The sequence below is a fragment of the Centruroides sculpturatus genome, unplaced genomic scaffold, assembly GCF_000671375.1.
Source record: "Centruroides sculpturatus isolate CEXI.00-Female unplaced genomic scaffold, Cexi_2.0 scaffold1137, whole genome shotgun sequence".
NCBI classification, from domain to species: domain Eukaryota; kingdom Metazoa; phylum Arthropoda; class Arachnida; order Scorpiones; family Buthidae; genus Centruroides; species Centruroides sculpturatus.
In genome coordinates this window covers 260,964-278,851 of record NW_019385291.1, presented here as the reverse complement: position 1 = coordinate 278,851, position 17,888 = coordinate 260,964, and the positions used below count along the sequence as shown (strand labels likewise).

At 31.8% G+C, this 17,888-nt stretch overlaps 1 protein-coding gene across 15 annotated transcripts in view; it reads right to left on the bottom strand.

Moving 5' to 3' along the window:
* Positions 1-6,711: 6,711 nt before the first annotated feature.
* LOC111637249 (endophilin-A-like) overlaps positions 6,712-17,888 on the bottom strand; it is a 124,135-nt gene continuing 112,958 nt past the window's right edge. For 7 of the 15 annotated variants that reach the window (XR_002758654.1, XR_002758656.1, XR_002758658.1 and 4 more), the window contains 7 exons: positions 17,600-17,731; positions 12,955-13,194; positions 12,057-12,812; positions 7,746-7,804; positions 7,501-7,632; positions 7,036-7,063; positions 6,712-6,963 (listed from right to left, as the gene is read on the bottom strand). Coding sequence is in view for 1 of the 15 variants with exons in the window: in XM_023382692.1 (XP_023238460.1) it covers positions 12,959-13,194; positions 17,600-17,731 (368 nt within the window). In the remaining 14 variants the exon portion in view is untranslated. Of the gene's footprint in view, positions 6,964-7,035; positions 7,064-7,500; positions 7,633-7,745; positions 7,805-10,109; positions 12,813-12,954; positions 13,195-17,599; positions 17,732-17,888 lie in introns of those variants that run through there. The other 8 variants (XR_002758663.1, XR_002758665.1, XR_002758666.1 and 5 more) reach the window with 5 other exon arrangements.

Sequence of the window (17,888 nt, the reverse complement as noted above, 5' to 3'; positions counted from 1 at the left end):
AGATTTAACACCGAGTATTATCAAGAAAGGAAAATTTTTTAACGTGTAAAATGCTATTATTATCTGTTCCAAATTGAAAACAAAAAGCATTAATTAATGAAACTCAAATATAACACCTCTCTAACACTTTGTACATAGGAAGCCTACTCCTTTACGTGGTTAAAATTAAACTGAATATGCCTTAAAAATCATTTAAAACGACAATAAAACAAATGTTTGTCAGGTAAACGACAATTGAATTAATGTGCTAATTGAAGAAGAAGAATAAAATTCAGCTAATTGTAATCTGGTTGTTTACTCAGATTTATTGAGAAGAGTCCACGTGTTTTCTAAATAATGAAAAAAACATACCTTTCACGATAATAATTACTCTAATTTAATTAAGTTTAATTTTGGATAATCATTCAGTATAAAGTTAATTAAGTGGCATAAACAATACTTAATATAAACAAGGTAAAAGTTATTACTCGTTTCCATATATAAAAAGAACATATTTGAAAAATGTAACAATACCCTTAGACAAAATAATGTGTGTTTGGCTCAATCTTTGACCAACAAAAATTATCTCAAAATGTATGCGAGAGAATTAAAAATAACAATAAGATTTAGAGAATGTTTAACGTATTTACATTGATATAATTAATGATTGTATTATATAATAGCATGACACTTATAGTGCACTTCAACCTGACACAAGCTGGATTATAATTGTTAATACTTCAATTTGTCCGGAGTCAAAAAACATATAAAAATCTTGGGGGTCATTTTTTGACCGATCGCCATACTTTCTTCCAACTGAAGTAAAATGTATGGAAGTCAACGGTGATTATGCGGAAAAATAATGGAATTATATACATCTCTTTTCTCTATAATAAATTATTTCTTTTTTTCTTATTTTAAAACGGACAATACTATTAAAAAACGTGCCTCGTGATTAGTAAAATCAATCACTAAACGCATACAACTCTACACTAATTATATACAATTTTACAGAGTGGGTGGAAAGTAACTAGATATTTAAAAATCCATACAACTTTTGTAATAATAATTCAATCGTAATACAATTTATGTTCTATTATATATAAATCTATAAAATTTTTTAATTTCTACATAGTTGGTGTGGACATTAACCGAGAGAGAAGTCGCATTGGAAAAAAAAAAGATGGCCGACCACTTCTCTGTTCGGGAGCGAGCGTAGATTGTTGCACGCTGGGATATAAATTTGCTCTTAAAAAAAAAGAAATTTGCAATGTAGAAACTCATTGCTCGCATACACCCTTATATATACAATACACATCGTTTATTTATTTATTTATTTTGTATTTTAAATTATTTGTATTCGAACGGTATATTATGAAATGTTACCTTTACGAATACGGTATTACCCTAATGATGACCTATAGAAATTACGTTGAAAGATGACCCTTAAGTAATTTTGACATCATTCTTGTGTCTTTTATATAACGTAGAATTATAAAAAGAAAAATTCAAAATTGACTTACGGCCTACGCCATTAGTACGAAACAAAAGCACCTATTGTTCTCTTTAAAGTTATTTCGTAAGTCCTAAATTTCTTCTGTTTTAGATCTCTCGCTTCTTTAAACAATGTACAATACAGTGCAATACATTTTCTTTAAGATTTACACCTTGTTTATTAAATGCAGATATCCCTCGTATAACACGATAGTTACGTTCAATACAGCACGGATTTGCATAACACTACGCTTTGTGTTATGCAAATCCTTGACAAATACTTTTTAGAAAGTCGATAATTCGAAGTCTCGATGGGATATATATAAATATATATAAAACCCATAATGGGCTTGTTTAAAAAGGCCCTTTTAATGCCCACAGGGCGGAAAGTTTTTTTTTTAAAAAGTAAAAAAAAAAAAAAATGCCAAAAATATTGCGTGGATGTGTATTGGCATCTATTTCGTTCAATATCTGAGGATGGGGTGAAGATTAGGAAACGAAATTTGGCATGGTANGGAAAGTTTTTTTTTTTTAAAAAGAAAAAAAAAAAAAAATGCCAAAAATATTGCGTGGATGTGTATTGGCATCTATTTCGTTCAATATCTGAGGATGGGGTGAAGATTAGGAAACGAAATTTGGCATGGTAGCTTGGGTGTAAGGGGCATTAATGCTATTAAATTTTGGTGGTTAAATGTCGAGAGGGTGGGGAGATAGAGGAGGGTAACGTGTCGTATCTCGAAAGGGATCAAACTTAATGAAAATTTTGATCACACGATGGATCTGATATAAAAGGGGGAACTGTCTTAGTGCCCACAGAGTGATAAGATGTAAGTAGAGGTCAGTTTCCCTTCGGAAGTCTTCCAGACTGGTGTAATGATAAAGGTTAGCATTGTGTAGAGTTGAGAAAATTTTCGTTAAAATATATTTGAGGCCTTGTCCTCCACCATTTTTGAGTCCACCAATGGTCGCCAAATGGATAAAACCACTAAAAACTGGTGGATTTGAGCCTGGTCAACGGGCTGGACACGTGGAGTTTTCTAGGTTTCCTCCACGTTAGTAACATTTAAATATGGGCCAGTTTACCATTGGCCCAAATAAATCAATTCATTTATGACAGAATACAGGTTTTTTTTTTTTAAATTTTCCAATGAATTTCTGCTGATAGTAGTGTTATGCCGCAATCTGATGAGATGAAAAGACATTTTATATATGTATAAAACGCGAACAAAACAAAGGTTCATTACAAGATTCTGTAATTTTATTCTTTTGATTAATTATAATTATTATAATGGTAATATATCCCATATATTTGCCTGGAAACTTGAATTAAAATGGCTTCGATTCGATGTCATGCATAGTTTGAATTTGATTGGATTATTTGTATACGGCAACGCGACACGTGGGCGACCTGCCAAAAGAGGGATGTCTTCCGTGAGGACTTTCTAAGAAAAACTGGCCCCTATTTAGGTGTTACACATGCGAAGAAACTCGGAAAACTTCCACGTGGCTAGCACGTTGGCCAGGCACGAACCCACGACAGACTATACCAGTGTTCAGTTGTTTTATTTACTCCAAAACTGGTGGGTTGAAATAATTGTGACACTGTTATGAGTTAAAGCAACGTTTCTCATTGTGACGCGCACACAATGAGAAATGTTTTTAAAAATTACAAATTTTTGAAATTCCATGGGCAATATTTGCTCTAATTTTCATGGTTACCTTACTTCTTAGCCTGCAAAATCAACAATTAATGCCCATGAAAACACTAAATTCGATGTGAAATTAGTTAGACAAGTGAATTCAGCTCTGTTTTGAAATGTTTAATTTACATATTTGACAGCTTTTAACAAAACAAACCACTGCAGCTGTTTGCGTTCACAAAGACTAATTATAAATGTGAATTTATGGAAATGACAATAATTAAAATTTCCAAAATTTTCCATTTACTATACACAATCGAACCTCTGAAGAACGGCCAATGATGAGAATATAAAAATGATCGCTGTTAGGAGGTTATTTTCAATGCAGTATTGTTTGGCACCTTCATATAGAGTACACTAATGTAAATATGATAAGATTCTTAAAATATAGTGTCTACAGCAAACACGGCTTCCATCTTGAAACATCAACATCAAACGTACGGTACGTATTGTAATAATAATGTAATATTGTTGTGGGCCTTGCGCTACAGATCAAGAGTTATAAGGTGAGCCTTACACATCTATGAGTTGTAGCCCATAAGTAATATTTATTTTTCAAGTATTTAGGAATTGAGGGCCTACTAGTGGCCAAGCGGTTCCGTTCCCTGAACACTGGGAATTCGGTCGTGGGTTCGTGCCTCGTCAGGACGGGCTGACCACGTGGAGATTTCCGGGATTTCTCAACGTCTGAATAGGGGCCATTTACTTTTAAAAAAAGATCTCTCGGAAGGCATTTTCCCTAGGCAGATCGCCCAAGTGTTGCTTTGCCATAACTTATAAAAACAAGCAAACAATTTAGGAGTTGAGAGTTCATCTCACTGTCCATTAATGGGGCCCTTTTGATAAAAACAATAGACATTCCGTTTACCTGCTTCCTACTATAGTATAAAACAAAGTGGAAGTAAATGAAACTTTAAACATCTTTAATCACAAAAACTTTATATATATATATTTTGTTTTGAGGCCCCCCGGAATTATTCAAGGCCCTACTCACCTTCAGCATGCTAACCGATAAATCTGCTAGAGTATACAATAAAATGTATAATGTTTCAGTTAGGGAGGATGAAAATAAGGTTCAGCAAAAAATGTCACGAAAAATTCATTCAGGCTTAAATGCTTTCCTTGATTATAATTATTTGACATTATCTTTTAAATTTAGATACAATTTTTTAATTGTGGTATTTAATAATTATCACAAGTTTTCAATTGTAAATGTTAATATAAATTATTCTGGGTAAAAAGAAAAATGGTTTTATAATTACGTTTAAATCATGATGTGGTTTATACTGTTGGTCAATATAATTATACAGACTAAATGCATCCTATCTTAGATAATTGTTAGTTCTCATTAATTAAAACAAACAATAAAAGTATAAAATTATTAATTAATTAAAATTTTACTTTCATTACTTTTACAAATGTCACTTCTTTCGAATCCATTACTCTGGCACCTTTGCAACTCCTCAGAGATCCATTACTCTGGCACCTTTGCAACTCCTCAGAGATCCATTACTCTGGCACCTTTGCAACTCCTTAGAAATCCATTACTCTGGCACCTTTGCAACTCCTTAATACTCAGACATTTTCTAGAGCTAATTCGTGTAATTGTTTAACGTTATAATCTCCAGTTTTAAAACTTAAAACAACCAATCATCAAATAATAGAAACCATATGTAAGATATTTATATCCCTTTATTAATTTAAATTGTGGGCTCTTAATATAGTGGCCACCCGATATAGTGAACTTCCAACATAGTAAACAACTTTGTTGATCCTTGCTGCTCTCTATGTATAAAGTGAACCCTTGACACAGTAAATGATTTAGTTAGAGTTCGTTATATCGAGTTTTCATTATATCAGGATCATAGAAGTTGAGGAAATAAACATGCAAAGAATTTAGCGAAAATATTTATATTACATTACAAAATATGAAATGCTTAAAAGTGAAAACGTCTTCCCCAATTTGGTACAAATATAAAATATCTATATAGGCCACTCTCAAAGAACTATGCTAAATCATTTACTACAACGTGAATTTACCATATAAACTAGTAAGAATCAAAAAATTGTTCACTATATCGGGGATTACTCTATATAGTTATTTAGGGTGCGTTTACTTCTGAGCTAATTTTACTATCAGCACACTCAACCTGTATACTTTCGTCCGAGTGCCACGCTCATTGGCGTTTACTTTAGAGCTATGTGACGTCATGTTTAGCGAAATTGGTAAGCTCGGAGTGCTAGGTAGTTCGTTGTCGAGCTTTGCGCTAATTCAATATGGCTGTTCTCGTGAAAAAATTACTTTCTGTACAAAGTACTAAAAATGGAATTAGTTTTCGAAAAATAAATGGCAGAAAGTATTTTTATCGGTAAATTTCAATTATTTATTGTGTAAAATATTTACAATAATCTTTTTCATTACAAACTAAACTTATATGATGACAGAGTAATACAGTACTTATTTCTATTGAAATAGGCTACTGCTTCTTCAGTTGATGTCTTAATAGCCATATGCTTTTCGTCAATAGAACCTCTAATTCCAGGAAAACCAGATTGTGTATAAAAAAATTACATTATTCTTACATCATCCTGCTGTGTGATGGCCAAGAGATCATTTTCATTTAACACTAACTTGTAAGAAAGAATTAACAACTTTATTTAAAATATTCCACGCAGTCCGTCTAAACATATTAAAACGATCGCCAATAAATACCCTTAGAGGAAAGAAAAGTGTTTTGTATTTAATATCAATTATTTGTTAATTTTGAACTCAGTTTAGTTACACCACAACAAAACAACGTCACATCCATACACTGGGTAAAACAATTGCTTTAAATATGTATTATATGTATGTATAATCTATTATTCTCTTAAAAGCTGCTTTTGAGGAGACACGGGTCATCTTCCAGAGGAAGTAATTTTTCGGTGTCAATAATTGGGCTTATTTTTTAGAGGAGAATTTCAAAAACATTCTCTTGTAAGTCTAAGGTTGTTTAAAATCGGTTGGCTTATAAAAAGGTAGTCTCTTCAATATCTTTTTTATTTTACCTTACTTTTCTTTTTTCATTTTTCTACAATTATATCCACAATAAAATCATCCTCTTCCGATTCGGAATCAAGTAGTTATATCTGTAACGTAACATTTAAAATAGCAGCTTTGACAATATTATTTGCTGGAAACCGCCATATTTCTTGTTAGCGTTCGCGTTTACTTTCGAACTGGACATGTAAGCACGAATATACATGCTAATGACGTCACTTCCGATGTTCGGAAGTAGCACTATTAGCTCAGAAGTAAACGAACCCTTAGTAATGGGTTGTATTGGTACACGGGCGATCTATAGAGGGGAATACCTCCCGAAAGGACTTTTATGGGAAACTGGCCCCCTATTTACGTGTTACAAACGTGAAGAAACCCAAAAATTTCCACGTGACAGCCCGTTGTCGAGATTCGAACTCCGCAACCAATTGCTAGTGTTCAGTGGTTTTATCCACTCGGCCACTGGTGAGCCATTTAGTAATGTACTCGTTAGTATTATTCTTGTAATAATTAAAATTTATTTTAATTAATAATCACAACATACGTACAGAAAGCAAGACATTTAATTAATTTTCGTATTTTGGAAATATATAAATTTTATCGCTGTTTTTACGTAAACAAATTTCCACTTTATAAAACGGTATACATTCAACACACTCGGTTCCACAAGGCGCTCTTATACAAACGATATTTTCGACTTTTCTGCATTTTGTCGAACAACATTCGTTGTCATATATGCATCCTTCACCCCTACAGAATTTTATATTTAAATATAACTAGTAACACAGTTTTAATTCAGAAAATTTTATGTACAGTACTTACCATTCAAGGCATTTTTCCCCACTCGTGGCTGTCGACAAGGAGAAAAGTAAAATTAAAATTATACGGGATATCCTATAAAGTCTGAAACAATAGGAGTAACGTTGATCCTTGTTAATTTTTTAAAAGGAGGAACGAATTCAAGTTATTTCAATAGTAGGGGCACGCAATCAGGTAGAGGTAGCAAAAACTACTGTGAGGAACCATGCTCTTTATTCATGGATTTAATGAGGAGGTGTTCAGGGCGCAGCTGCACCCCCGTTCTGAAGGTTTTTCTAGCGTAAAGCACGATATTTCAGGTAGTAAAAATCCTGCAATGCCTTCCCTCATCTCCTGCAAAGTTTCTCCTTCATGTATACGACATTGCTCAGCACCATACTTCACCCGTGAAAGTATAAAGATCAACGTAATTCCTATCTTATGAGACAACCTGTATAATTTTTTGTAATAAAAATATAATTTTCTTACCATAAGGCAAAAGATAAAAGATGGCCATAGCAGCAAACAGGGTAGCAAAGTAGGAATTCATGATAACTTATGAAAGTTTCCTTGCTGGAGTCGTAATAATATGTATTGAATTATTATATTATAGCCTTTAACCTTTAACCAAATAATAATAATTAAATTAGTAAATAATAAAAATAAATTCGATATAGAATATAACTAAAGAATTAAATCCTAACTGTATTTTCATGATTTATAATGAAGCTTACCTTCGTAAATGTTGGACAGAAGGTAACCACCACCTTTTATATTTTTTCAAATGCCAAATCTGGCAACACAACAGGAGTTATATAAACATTGCCACATTTTTAACAGGTGCAGACTTATATATATATATATATATAAATTTTTAATAAAATAATATCTTATTTATTGTTCTATTAAGAATTTCCAACACCAAAGTAAGTCTATATCAAAATGAATGCAATGAAAATCAAATGTACGGAGTAACAATAATTGTACTGTACCTGTACGTGTTACTTCCATTGTGAAATATTGTTGGAAATTGTTAATAGAACAATAAATAAATTACACATTATTTTATTAAAATATTAAATACTAGCAGGTAAGCCGTACAGGTTTTAGTGTATGCAGTAAAACCTGTGTAAACCGGACCGGCGAGGTAACGAATATTCTTCCAGCTTTAGGCAGGTTTTCTTTTTGAACATGCTTTATTGTGTTTTCTTCTTATTTTCCCTCACCCTGGATGCTCCGTTGTACGCCTGACCGAACCCGTAAGATTGCTAAAAGGAGGCCTCTTATTGTTCACAGGGCGAAAAAAGTTCCAAAAAAAAGTATATCTCAGGTATGTTGATTTGGTTTCTGCAAGGCTACACGTGGGCAATCTGCCGAGGGGGTGCTACCCGGGAGGACTTTCTACAAAAACAAACTATCCCCTATTTAGATGTTACAAACTCCAAACGGCCAGGCGCGAATCCACGACAAACTACAGCGTTTGGTGGTTTTTATAACTAAATCTATTTGGCCTCTGGAGTGGTATTATTAGTAGCATACAAATTAAACCATCAGTTAGGTGTTATTTGTAGAACTTTTTCAATGCCAAGAGTTTTTACATTTCTTTGGGCCCGTCCATAAACCACGTTTCATGAAAAGGGGATGGAGGTCGAACCCATACAAACACTGCAAAACAATATGGAGGTTTTTTCTAACTTTGTGCCCTACGGGCATTAAGGGGATCCTCTATAGTAAGTCCATTATGGGTTCGGCCCGGCCTGTAACTAGACAGCCGCCGGGTGGTGAGGGACAGTCCCGACATATCCAGACGGACCACCTCCCTACAATAGGGAGAGTAGGAGGATAGGACTTACAAGTGCGCTTTTTATTTTTTGTGTTTTGCTTTTTAATGCATAGTCTGCTTACTCCCAGAAAATGGTGAAGATACAAATACCCCAATTCTTAAAATGTTTTCTTTATTTCCAAGAGGGGAAAGAGAAGACATCAGGTGTTTTTGGTGGTGATATTTAGTGGCATACGAAATGCTACAAAAGGAAAAGAAGCCAAAGCTTTCCTAAATTTAGGGCAGGTGGTTTATGGACCCCTAAAGTGTATATACAGTTCCGTGGAGAGACAGCATGGGCTCCGGTAAAACCACCAGATCTCTTGGCCCCTTCCCTAACCACATTTCCCAACCTGGACAGGTGGGAAAATTCCCCACCCGACACAACCGAATCCGACCTTTATTATATTATTTTTCTATATTCCCTTCTCCATACATCACAGTGACGTGTCTTTGCAAGAAACAAAAGAAATTTGCTTTAAAAAACGGGCCCTCGGACCCCCTGTAAGCACCTCATTACCAGTGTAATGTATTTTCCCTCTCGTCAGGGCTGGATACGTATCTCGAGGACTACAGCAAAGGCAAGTCCCAAAGTAAACGGGTTCAACTGTACACACAATGGAGCATTTAGAAATATGGCACCCATAAGACGCGGGGCCTTTATGGATTGTTTCTACGTAAAATTATTATTTTCATTGTTTTATTGTGGTTATTTTTTATTATAACATTTTAAATTTTATAATAATAATAATTTTATATAAAATCTCGTAACGGCGTCACACACGGAAAAGTTACGCAACTCGTTGGTGGATTTTTTTTAAATGCCACGAAGCGTTCTGGTCGTTTATAACAACAATTGTATAGAAATATATTTATCTTCTATTAGAAAATATTCAAATTATTAGTGCTAAGCATTTCATTGATATTAATGGATTTCTATGAAGTGATGACGTACGGGAATGGCTTATGTTTGGACATTCTCATTAGGGGAGTGTTAAAATTTCATTCTGTTAAGTCATTCATAGCGTGAAGTTAACAATACAGGCTTGTTTGTGCAACAACGATTGTAGGATTTTTTAAAATCCGCCCTGTTGGCACTGAGAGGGTCTTTTTATCGAGCTTGCAATGGGGCAGCCGGGTGGTGATGGACGTGGTCCAACACACCACAAAACTCATGCTAATTGTTTTGGGGCTGATCGTGTAAGACAATCCTTCTAATAACAACTATTTGTACACAGACAAGTGAAATGTGTGTGATAAACACAAAAGATCAGACTTATGTATACTGCGAGAAAAACGGCTCTTTATTTTGCATCTCCCACTGACAACTTTCAAACAAATAAAAGAATCTTTACATCTCTTTTTGCTGCACAGTACAATCGCAGCCATCAGTTGACAAGATTTAGGTTTTTATTGCTGAACGAAATCAACTTTGTGAAACTCATTACAGATTTTGTGGGAGCACGGAGGAGGAAAACAAACAAAAAAATAAAAATAAAAAATAAATATATGTAGGAGAGCTCCTTGGTTGATTGCCTACAGCTAATTGTCTAGGACACATTGGAATAGATACAGTAAGTACACATTTATACCATGAGAAGAGAGGTGCTTTATGGAACTGGAGGAAAATAAAAACATGACAATATATAATATACTGTTTACACATATTCAAAATGTAATATGATATTTAATTCTTCAACTATATAACTCCGCCTTGTTAGAATTTCAATACTTTCCGAAAGGAAAGTCAACAATTTGCTAGAATTTCGACACACCGAAGAAAAAAATCCGATGATAACATGGTATTCCACGGCCAGAGCACCATTGCCGGAAGAATTTTTTTTTCTTTTTTTTTAATGATATCTGTTGTTACAACATCAAAAACACTTGACACTGAGAAGTTTCGTGGCATTATTCTGCCGACAAACATAGAGGAAAAATGTCAAAAGGATACTATATACACAACCATCAATATTGTAATAAGATGAACACTTAAAAAAGAAAATATGAAAAATAAACACACGGGTGCTAATGGAATATACTGATACAATCCTGGAGTCCGATTGGATGCAAATGTTCACGTCGCAGGCCATAATAACTGACAACAAATGGCAGTGACTTCTTCAGATCATAAAGATTTAGACAAGCAATGTTCTATCACTTCAAAATATAAATCATTCATAAAAATAACAACATCCAAGAAAAATACAATTACTATTAGTTATCCATGCCAATTATGGCACCATTAACAAATTGGTAACAGTGTAGTATAATCTATAAATTTTGAACAACGTATAAAGATCATGGCATATACAGAAATATATATATTTATATATATTTTGCTTTTCATTTATTATATATATATATATTTTTGATAGTCTAATCTGCAATTTTGGGAAAATACTCATGGAACAAATGATTATTGCAAAGAATGGCATGTTCTTAGTAAGTACTGTTTCTTTATTCATTTTTTTAAGAGAATTTTAATGCACTTTTTATTGAAAAACAATTTTTTTCTTTGCATCTAAGGGCAGATGCTTACCATCAAAACAAAAGAAAAAAAAAATGATACTACAAAACTAAAGCTATCCACAATATTTCAGACAATTATTATTGATGTGCGATTAGCAGGACTACACACTTATATATTCCACCTCCACTTCACCAAAATAACCATCTTAATAGATTATTATTTTTTTTCTTTTACAATTTTAAAGTCACAATTACACCGAAACATTAACAGGTGAAAGAAAGTGAAATCGACTTTTACAAAATTTAGAATATTCTGAAAAATATATAAACTCTGAGCACTTTTAAAATGAATTTACATTCTGCGATTCAAATAGAAAGACATTTTATAATATAATTTGTACTCAATCACACATAATATATTCAAAATCACAAATATAGTTGTTATTGACATCGGAGAAAAAATGACAACCATAATATAGAATTTTTAAAATGCGTAAGTGTATGTTTATATGTTATCTGGTATTGATATTTTTCCTTTTTTCCTTTTTCTTTTTTTAATCCTTAATGTTTTGGAAACCAAGAAGTAGACTTGTATTCAAAATAAGGAAAAATAAATCTTTTAGTCACGTGTTTCGCTACTCCAAATTTAGTTAAAATCAAACTTCCGACTCGCAACAATATTTGGATGATAAATAAATTACAATTTATAACTACCAACCAGAATTAATAGAAATTCTTAAAAGAAACATACATTTTTTTGTTTTGTAAATGTACAAATATAAAACAGGTTTGTGCTTTTTTTTTTCTTTTTCTTCTTTTTTTTTTATAATTTTTAGTTGAAAATTGCAGCAGATGAGAGAAGACTTCTGTTTAATTGGCAAATAACAATAATCAAGACCACTACTGACTCCAGATATAAATAAATATTCCCTGCAAAATTATAAATGGAGAGGATAGATTATGGCACAAAACTTAAAAAAAAAAATAATAATAATAAACTAACTTTTCAATAAATCTACATTGTAACAATCATACTGTACAAAAATACTTTTCGGTCTTCTGAATTCATTGCAGATACTGATGGACATAAATAAAAATAACAATGTCAGACAAAGTAAAAGTTACCATAAATACTGCCGTTTTACAAACTTATGTTCAGTTCATTAGTGATAAGGGTTTTATACTAATTAAGAAATAAGTAACAACAAAAAAAAATATGTCGATTCTGAATTTGAACAAAAATATAATGCCGAACGCTGCAAAAATAAAGTGTTTGGTTTCCTAATCTTTATTCTTGAGTTATAATTTATAGAATCTTGGTGCAAATGCAGTTGCAAAATCTCATCATTCCTCTGAAACAATCCAATATGTTCTGTCACAGCAACATATTCTAGGGAACTTAATAAAATCTATACAAATCTTTGGCATGTAAAAAGCAAGATCTTAAATCATCATCTCTCATCTGCTTAACATTTCACTGATAATTTCTCTGATGTTATCTCTGTAACTGCAACGAAAAATGGTAAAAATTCTATTAGTATAGGTAGACATATTATTTTAAATTGTTCATAATAATAAATTTCATAAATAATAAATTCAAATATAATTCATAGTGTGTGTCTATGACAAAACTTTTAGTCATTTCTTACCATTTTATGGCAATGGTACAAGGACCTGGACATAATTGACTGGAAAGAGACCTGTGCGGCCATTGATCGTTCCCTCGTACCAATTTTCATCGATCCGATTTAATAAATTGATAATATCACTTTCCTTGAAGGCTAGTTCTCCCTCGTTTTCAGGTTCAAAGTCATACAGTGCTTGACAACAAGGATGTTGACGAACAGGAGTCCTGGCTGGAGAACGGACAGGAGAAGGCAAAGGAGAAGCTGAAGAATTGTTGTTGCAATTTTTGTTATATTTAGTATATTTGTTAGTAGATATTGCTTTGAACAAAATATTTTATAAAAAGTAATGAATATATAATATCTATCAATAACTGAACCATCAAAATATCAAAATAATTATTTCAAAAATATTTTGTTCATAAAAAGTAAATGTTTTAAGATATTTAAACCATTCAAATATTGCATTTTTAATTTTTTTTAAATAAGATACAGTGAAGCAGTGGTTCCCAAACCATGTTCCTTGGAACTGTAACGTTCCACAAAAGCTTGATAGAGGTTCAAGTAAAGCTCAAAAATCAAATTTAAAAAGAATTTTAAAATAAAATCATTGAAAATAATAAATAATTGTCTTATTTTGATAATTGCAAAACCAACTTTCTACATGAAAAGACATTGTACTAAACAAGTACCAATTAGTCTTCTGTATTTTGCCATTTCTGCAAACTAATAACTCCACCTACAAACACAAACTGCGTGAAAATGAGTTGAAAATTGAAGTTGATGGGCACAAAAACATTTGATACTACAAGTATTTAATGCATGTTGTAAAATCTCTGTCAGAGTACTTTCCAAACACCAACATGGACTTTGACTGGGTGCAAAACCCAATTTTCAACCAAAATAAACCTCAAATGTTGTCCATGACAGAGTATGAAGAGGTTACTGAAATTCAGTATATCTCTGCCTTAAAACAAAATCTGAATCTGTGCTACAATGATTTTGGATAAGACTGCTAGCTCAATACTTGTCAGTAGCTGAAAAAGCTAGCCAAGTTCTGCTTCCCTTTGTCTCCACTTATCACCGAGAATTAGATTTTTCAGCTTATGCTAAAAAGAAATTTGGGAGCAGGATGCCACCTGGATTTATGTATTCAGAGGTTGGGCATAAAACCCAATTACAAAACTATTTTAAGTACAAAAATAAAACAATCTCATTCATCACATTAGATATATGTGGTAGTTGCCAAAACTTTCTGGCCTAACTATTTTTAGACATGATAGGGATAAAATAATGACAGTATCAGATAGCACCATCTGTATGTGGACTAATAAAACAGTTTTTCCTACACAATTTGCATGAGTTGCTTGGAAACATTCATTTTAGTTAGATTTGTTGCATTAATTTGCATCATGTTCACTTCTTACAGAACAATGTGCCAGTGCATACGGCTGCCATTGCCAACACTGATGTGAAGGAATGTGGGTTTGAGGAGCGTGACCATCCACCCTACAGCCAGGACCTGGCTCCTAGTGATTATCTGTTTCCAAAACTCATAAAGACCTTTAAAAATGTGATGAAGAGTTGCAAGAGGCAGTTTATGAGCATTTTTCAGACAAAACTGCAGACTATTTTTTCAAGGGTATTGAAATGCTAATTCCAAGATGTAACATGTATGTTGAACTGCAAAGGGAAATGACATCATTGTTTATACCTCTAACATCTAAAACATAGACCAGAATCTTTTGACCCCTACCACGTAAGTCCAATATTTTGTTGTACCAAAATAAAAGTTTGTGGTTATATGTAAAAATGTTCTCTCTTTCTTTTCAAATCTGTTATGCAAACAATTTGGGCATTAAAAGTAGATGAAAGAAGAAAGAAAGTTGTGGGTTTGCAATGCTCAGTAAAAAATCAGGGAGATGGTTCTGCAAAAAACAGTCTTCTGAAGAATTCTATGACTGAAAAAGTTTGGGAACCGCTGCAGTAGAGTGTCAATTATCCAAAATAATTGGGTCAGGCAATATCAGATAATTGATCACACTTAAGGAAAGGATAACAAATATCTTAAACTATAAAGACTAATTCTAGTACAATAATAATAAAGATTAAGGCATAGAAATTTAATACAATAGAAGCCTGGGACTTATTAATCATACTTTTCTACTTGTACTATAATAAATAAAACCTAAACTACTAATGACAACAAGACAGCTCAATACAGGTCTACAGAAGATTGTAGACAATTATTATTATGTAAAAACCTTGGTAATTTCTGGAATTAGGACTCTCCTAAGTCAATTTTCATTAATCAATTATTTGGATAATCAACACTCTACTATAAAAGTATTAGTCTACAGTTTCTAAATTAAAGCTATAAATTATAAGTTGTGGAAAATAAAAAGAGTTATTACAGCATTTATAGCTATAATGATTTACTAATTTTTAAAACTTGAATATTCTAATACAAAAGGATGTCTAAAAAATGGTTATAAATATCTATGAAGTATTACATAAATATTAATGTGTTAGTGAAAAATACAATTACTTATTGTACAGGTATCCCTTCATTAATGCAGTTAATTAATCCCTTGATGCTACCATGTATATCAGAATTGCGTTAATCAAATACAATATCTATGATAAGTAAAGACAGCTAGTAAAGCTGCATTAATTAAAAATTCTACTACGTATATAAAGGGATTGCCACAATTACTTTTGTGTGTTAATCAAATCCCGCATTAAGCAAGGGATACCTGTAATAATTAATTAAATACTTTTACTGAAAATCATTTGAAATTTATCATCATTAATTACAAATTAAAAGAGATTTCATTATAAATATAAAATTTTTCAATATTCAAAGGTTTACATCAAATTTCAATACTAAAATGCAATGAACAAAATTTAAGCTTTTAATATAAATTTTTAATACAATGATACAATTATTTGTCAACTGTAAACATAATCCTGCTAACAAAAACTATGTAAAAGATCATAGTCACAATACAAATCTTAACAAAATGTAATATAAATTATTCTTAAAATATCTAAAATAAATTATAAATAAGCTCTTAATTTATTAATCAAGAGATAAGGAAGATCTTACATTAATCCTTAACTTTCATTCTGCTGTGTCAGTTGCATGTATACATACACTGTCGTAGGATCTCACAAATCACTTATTTAAGAAGCGTGGAAATTTTTTTTGATACGTTTTAATGTTTTAAGCTATCTTTGTTATGAGGTAAGTTTAAAACAAAAATATATTACAGATACATTTATTTATTAACAATACCTTATACTTACAACAAAAGTAACCCAAATTATAACTTAAACTGGGAACAAAAACTCAAAGGTTCAACACCTTTTATTTTTGGAAATTATAATTCCATATAAAAAGTCAATTAAAATTTAACATCTATTTCAAAAGTTATATATTATAAATGAACGTTTATAAAGTTATTTGTGATAATGTAACATGAGTACAATAATAATATAATTATTTTGCAAATTTGACAGAAATTTTTTTTGTGCATTCGAACATATTGGCTTCTTGAAACATTTTAATATTTCCTAAATCAACTGGAACCGATTTTCTAATATAATGGTTCTAAACCTCTGAAAGGTCATCCAACCCTTTTATAAAAGATATAGTGTATTTTGGTAGACCTCTATTTTCAGCTGTTACCATTTAGTCATTAATTAATAAACTACAATAATAATAAGCATCTGAGGCATCTTGTATCCTGACAAGTATCTTGCAGACCGCTGGAGGTCCATGGACCAGTTTCAGAACCACTGATCTAATATGTTTGTGCTCATTTATTTCATTGTTAGTGCTACAAGAGAATGACTGACTTTTATCATCATTCTCACAATTGCATTCTACATCACTTACACCAATAAAAAATGTTTTATACTATTTAAAATGGCATTCCTCAAAATCTGAACCCCCATATCAAACTTATTTAGAAATTCCAGAAACAGAAGCCATTTTAGACATATATATTACATTTATACTGTGATGCAGTCTCTCAGAGCATCTTAAATTTTAAACTTGTAAAAATGGAAAACTACTGACTAGAAATAGCAAGCAGACTAAGCAACCGTTCACAGCACAGACTAGCTTAAAAATACAGAAAACAATAAGCTTTAACATACCAGTGATGAATCCTACAACAATGAACGTGTTGAGTGCTCTATGAGAACTCATGACAGTAGTTAAAAGTTATTAATTTAGAATATTCAATTTTTAAATGTATCTATTGATTTAAAGAAAAAGTTCATTCTTGTTTTTATAATGTAAAACATGAAAAATTATCTTACATCCATGTAAAATAATATGCGCATATTTAATTTTTTGTATTCCACATAACTGTATATTACTTATTATATAGTTTTTTACTCAGTAATTATGCAAACAATTTGGGCATTAAAAGTAGATGAAANAGAAAAATCATTTAAAATAACGAGTTGTCGTGAATTCTGTACTTAATATTTAAAATTATTAAAAAAATTTGTGATAAAGATAATCCTAGAGAGTTCAAGCTAAAGAAAAGAGAGGATTAAATAGAAAAATTTATTACAAATTACAAAGAATTAATTAAGCAAAGCTGCATATAACACAATTCACATATAGGAAAATTATAGAAAGGAACGTTAGTACCGTTAGGAGAACGACTGGGGGTACGAGCAGGAGAAGTTGCAGCTCCCTGACCAGTAGTGAAGCTACCAAGAAACAATGGTTCAACTTGACGTGGATTAACGGGTGAGGAAGCAGGAGAGCGAGCTGGGGAAGCTGAGAAAAGATGTTAATTATAGAGCAATACTTATAGATATCAGAAATCATAGCTGAGTGGTTGAGAAAAAAGTTTTTGATAGAAATAAGACTTTTAATTTATAGTAATGTACTGTATATATATAGTACATTATTATCTATATACAAGGTCTGTTCA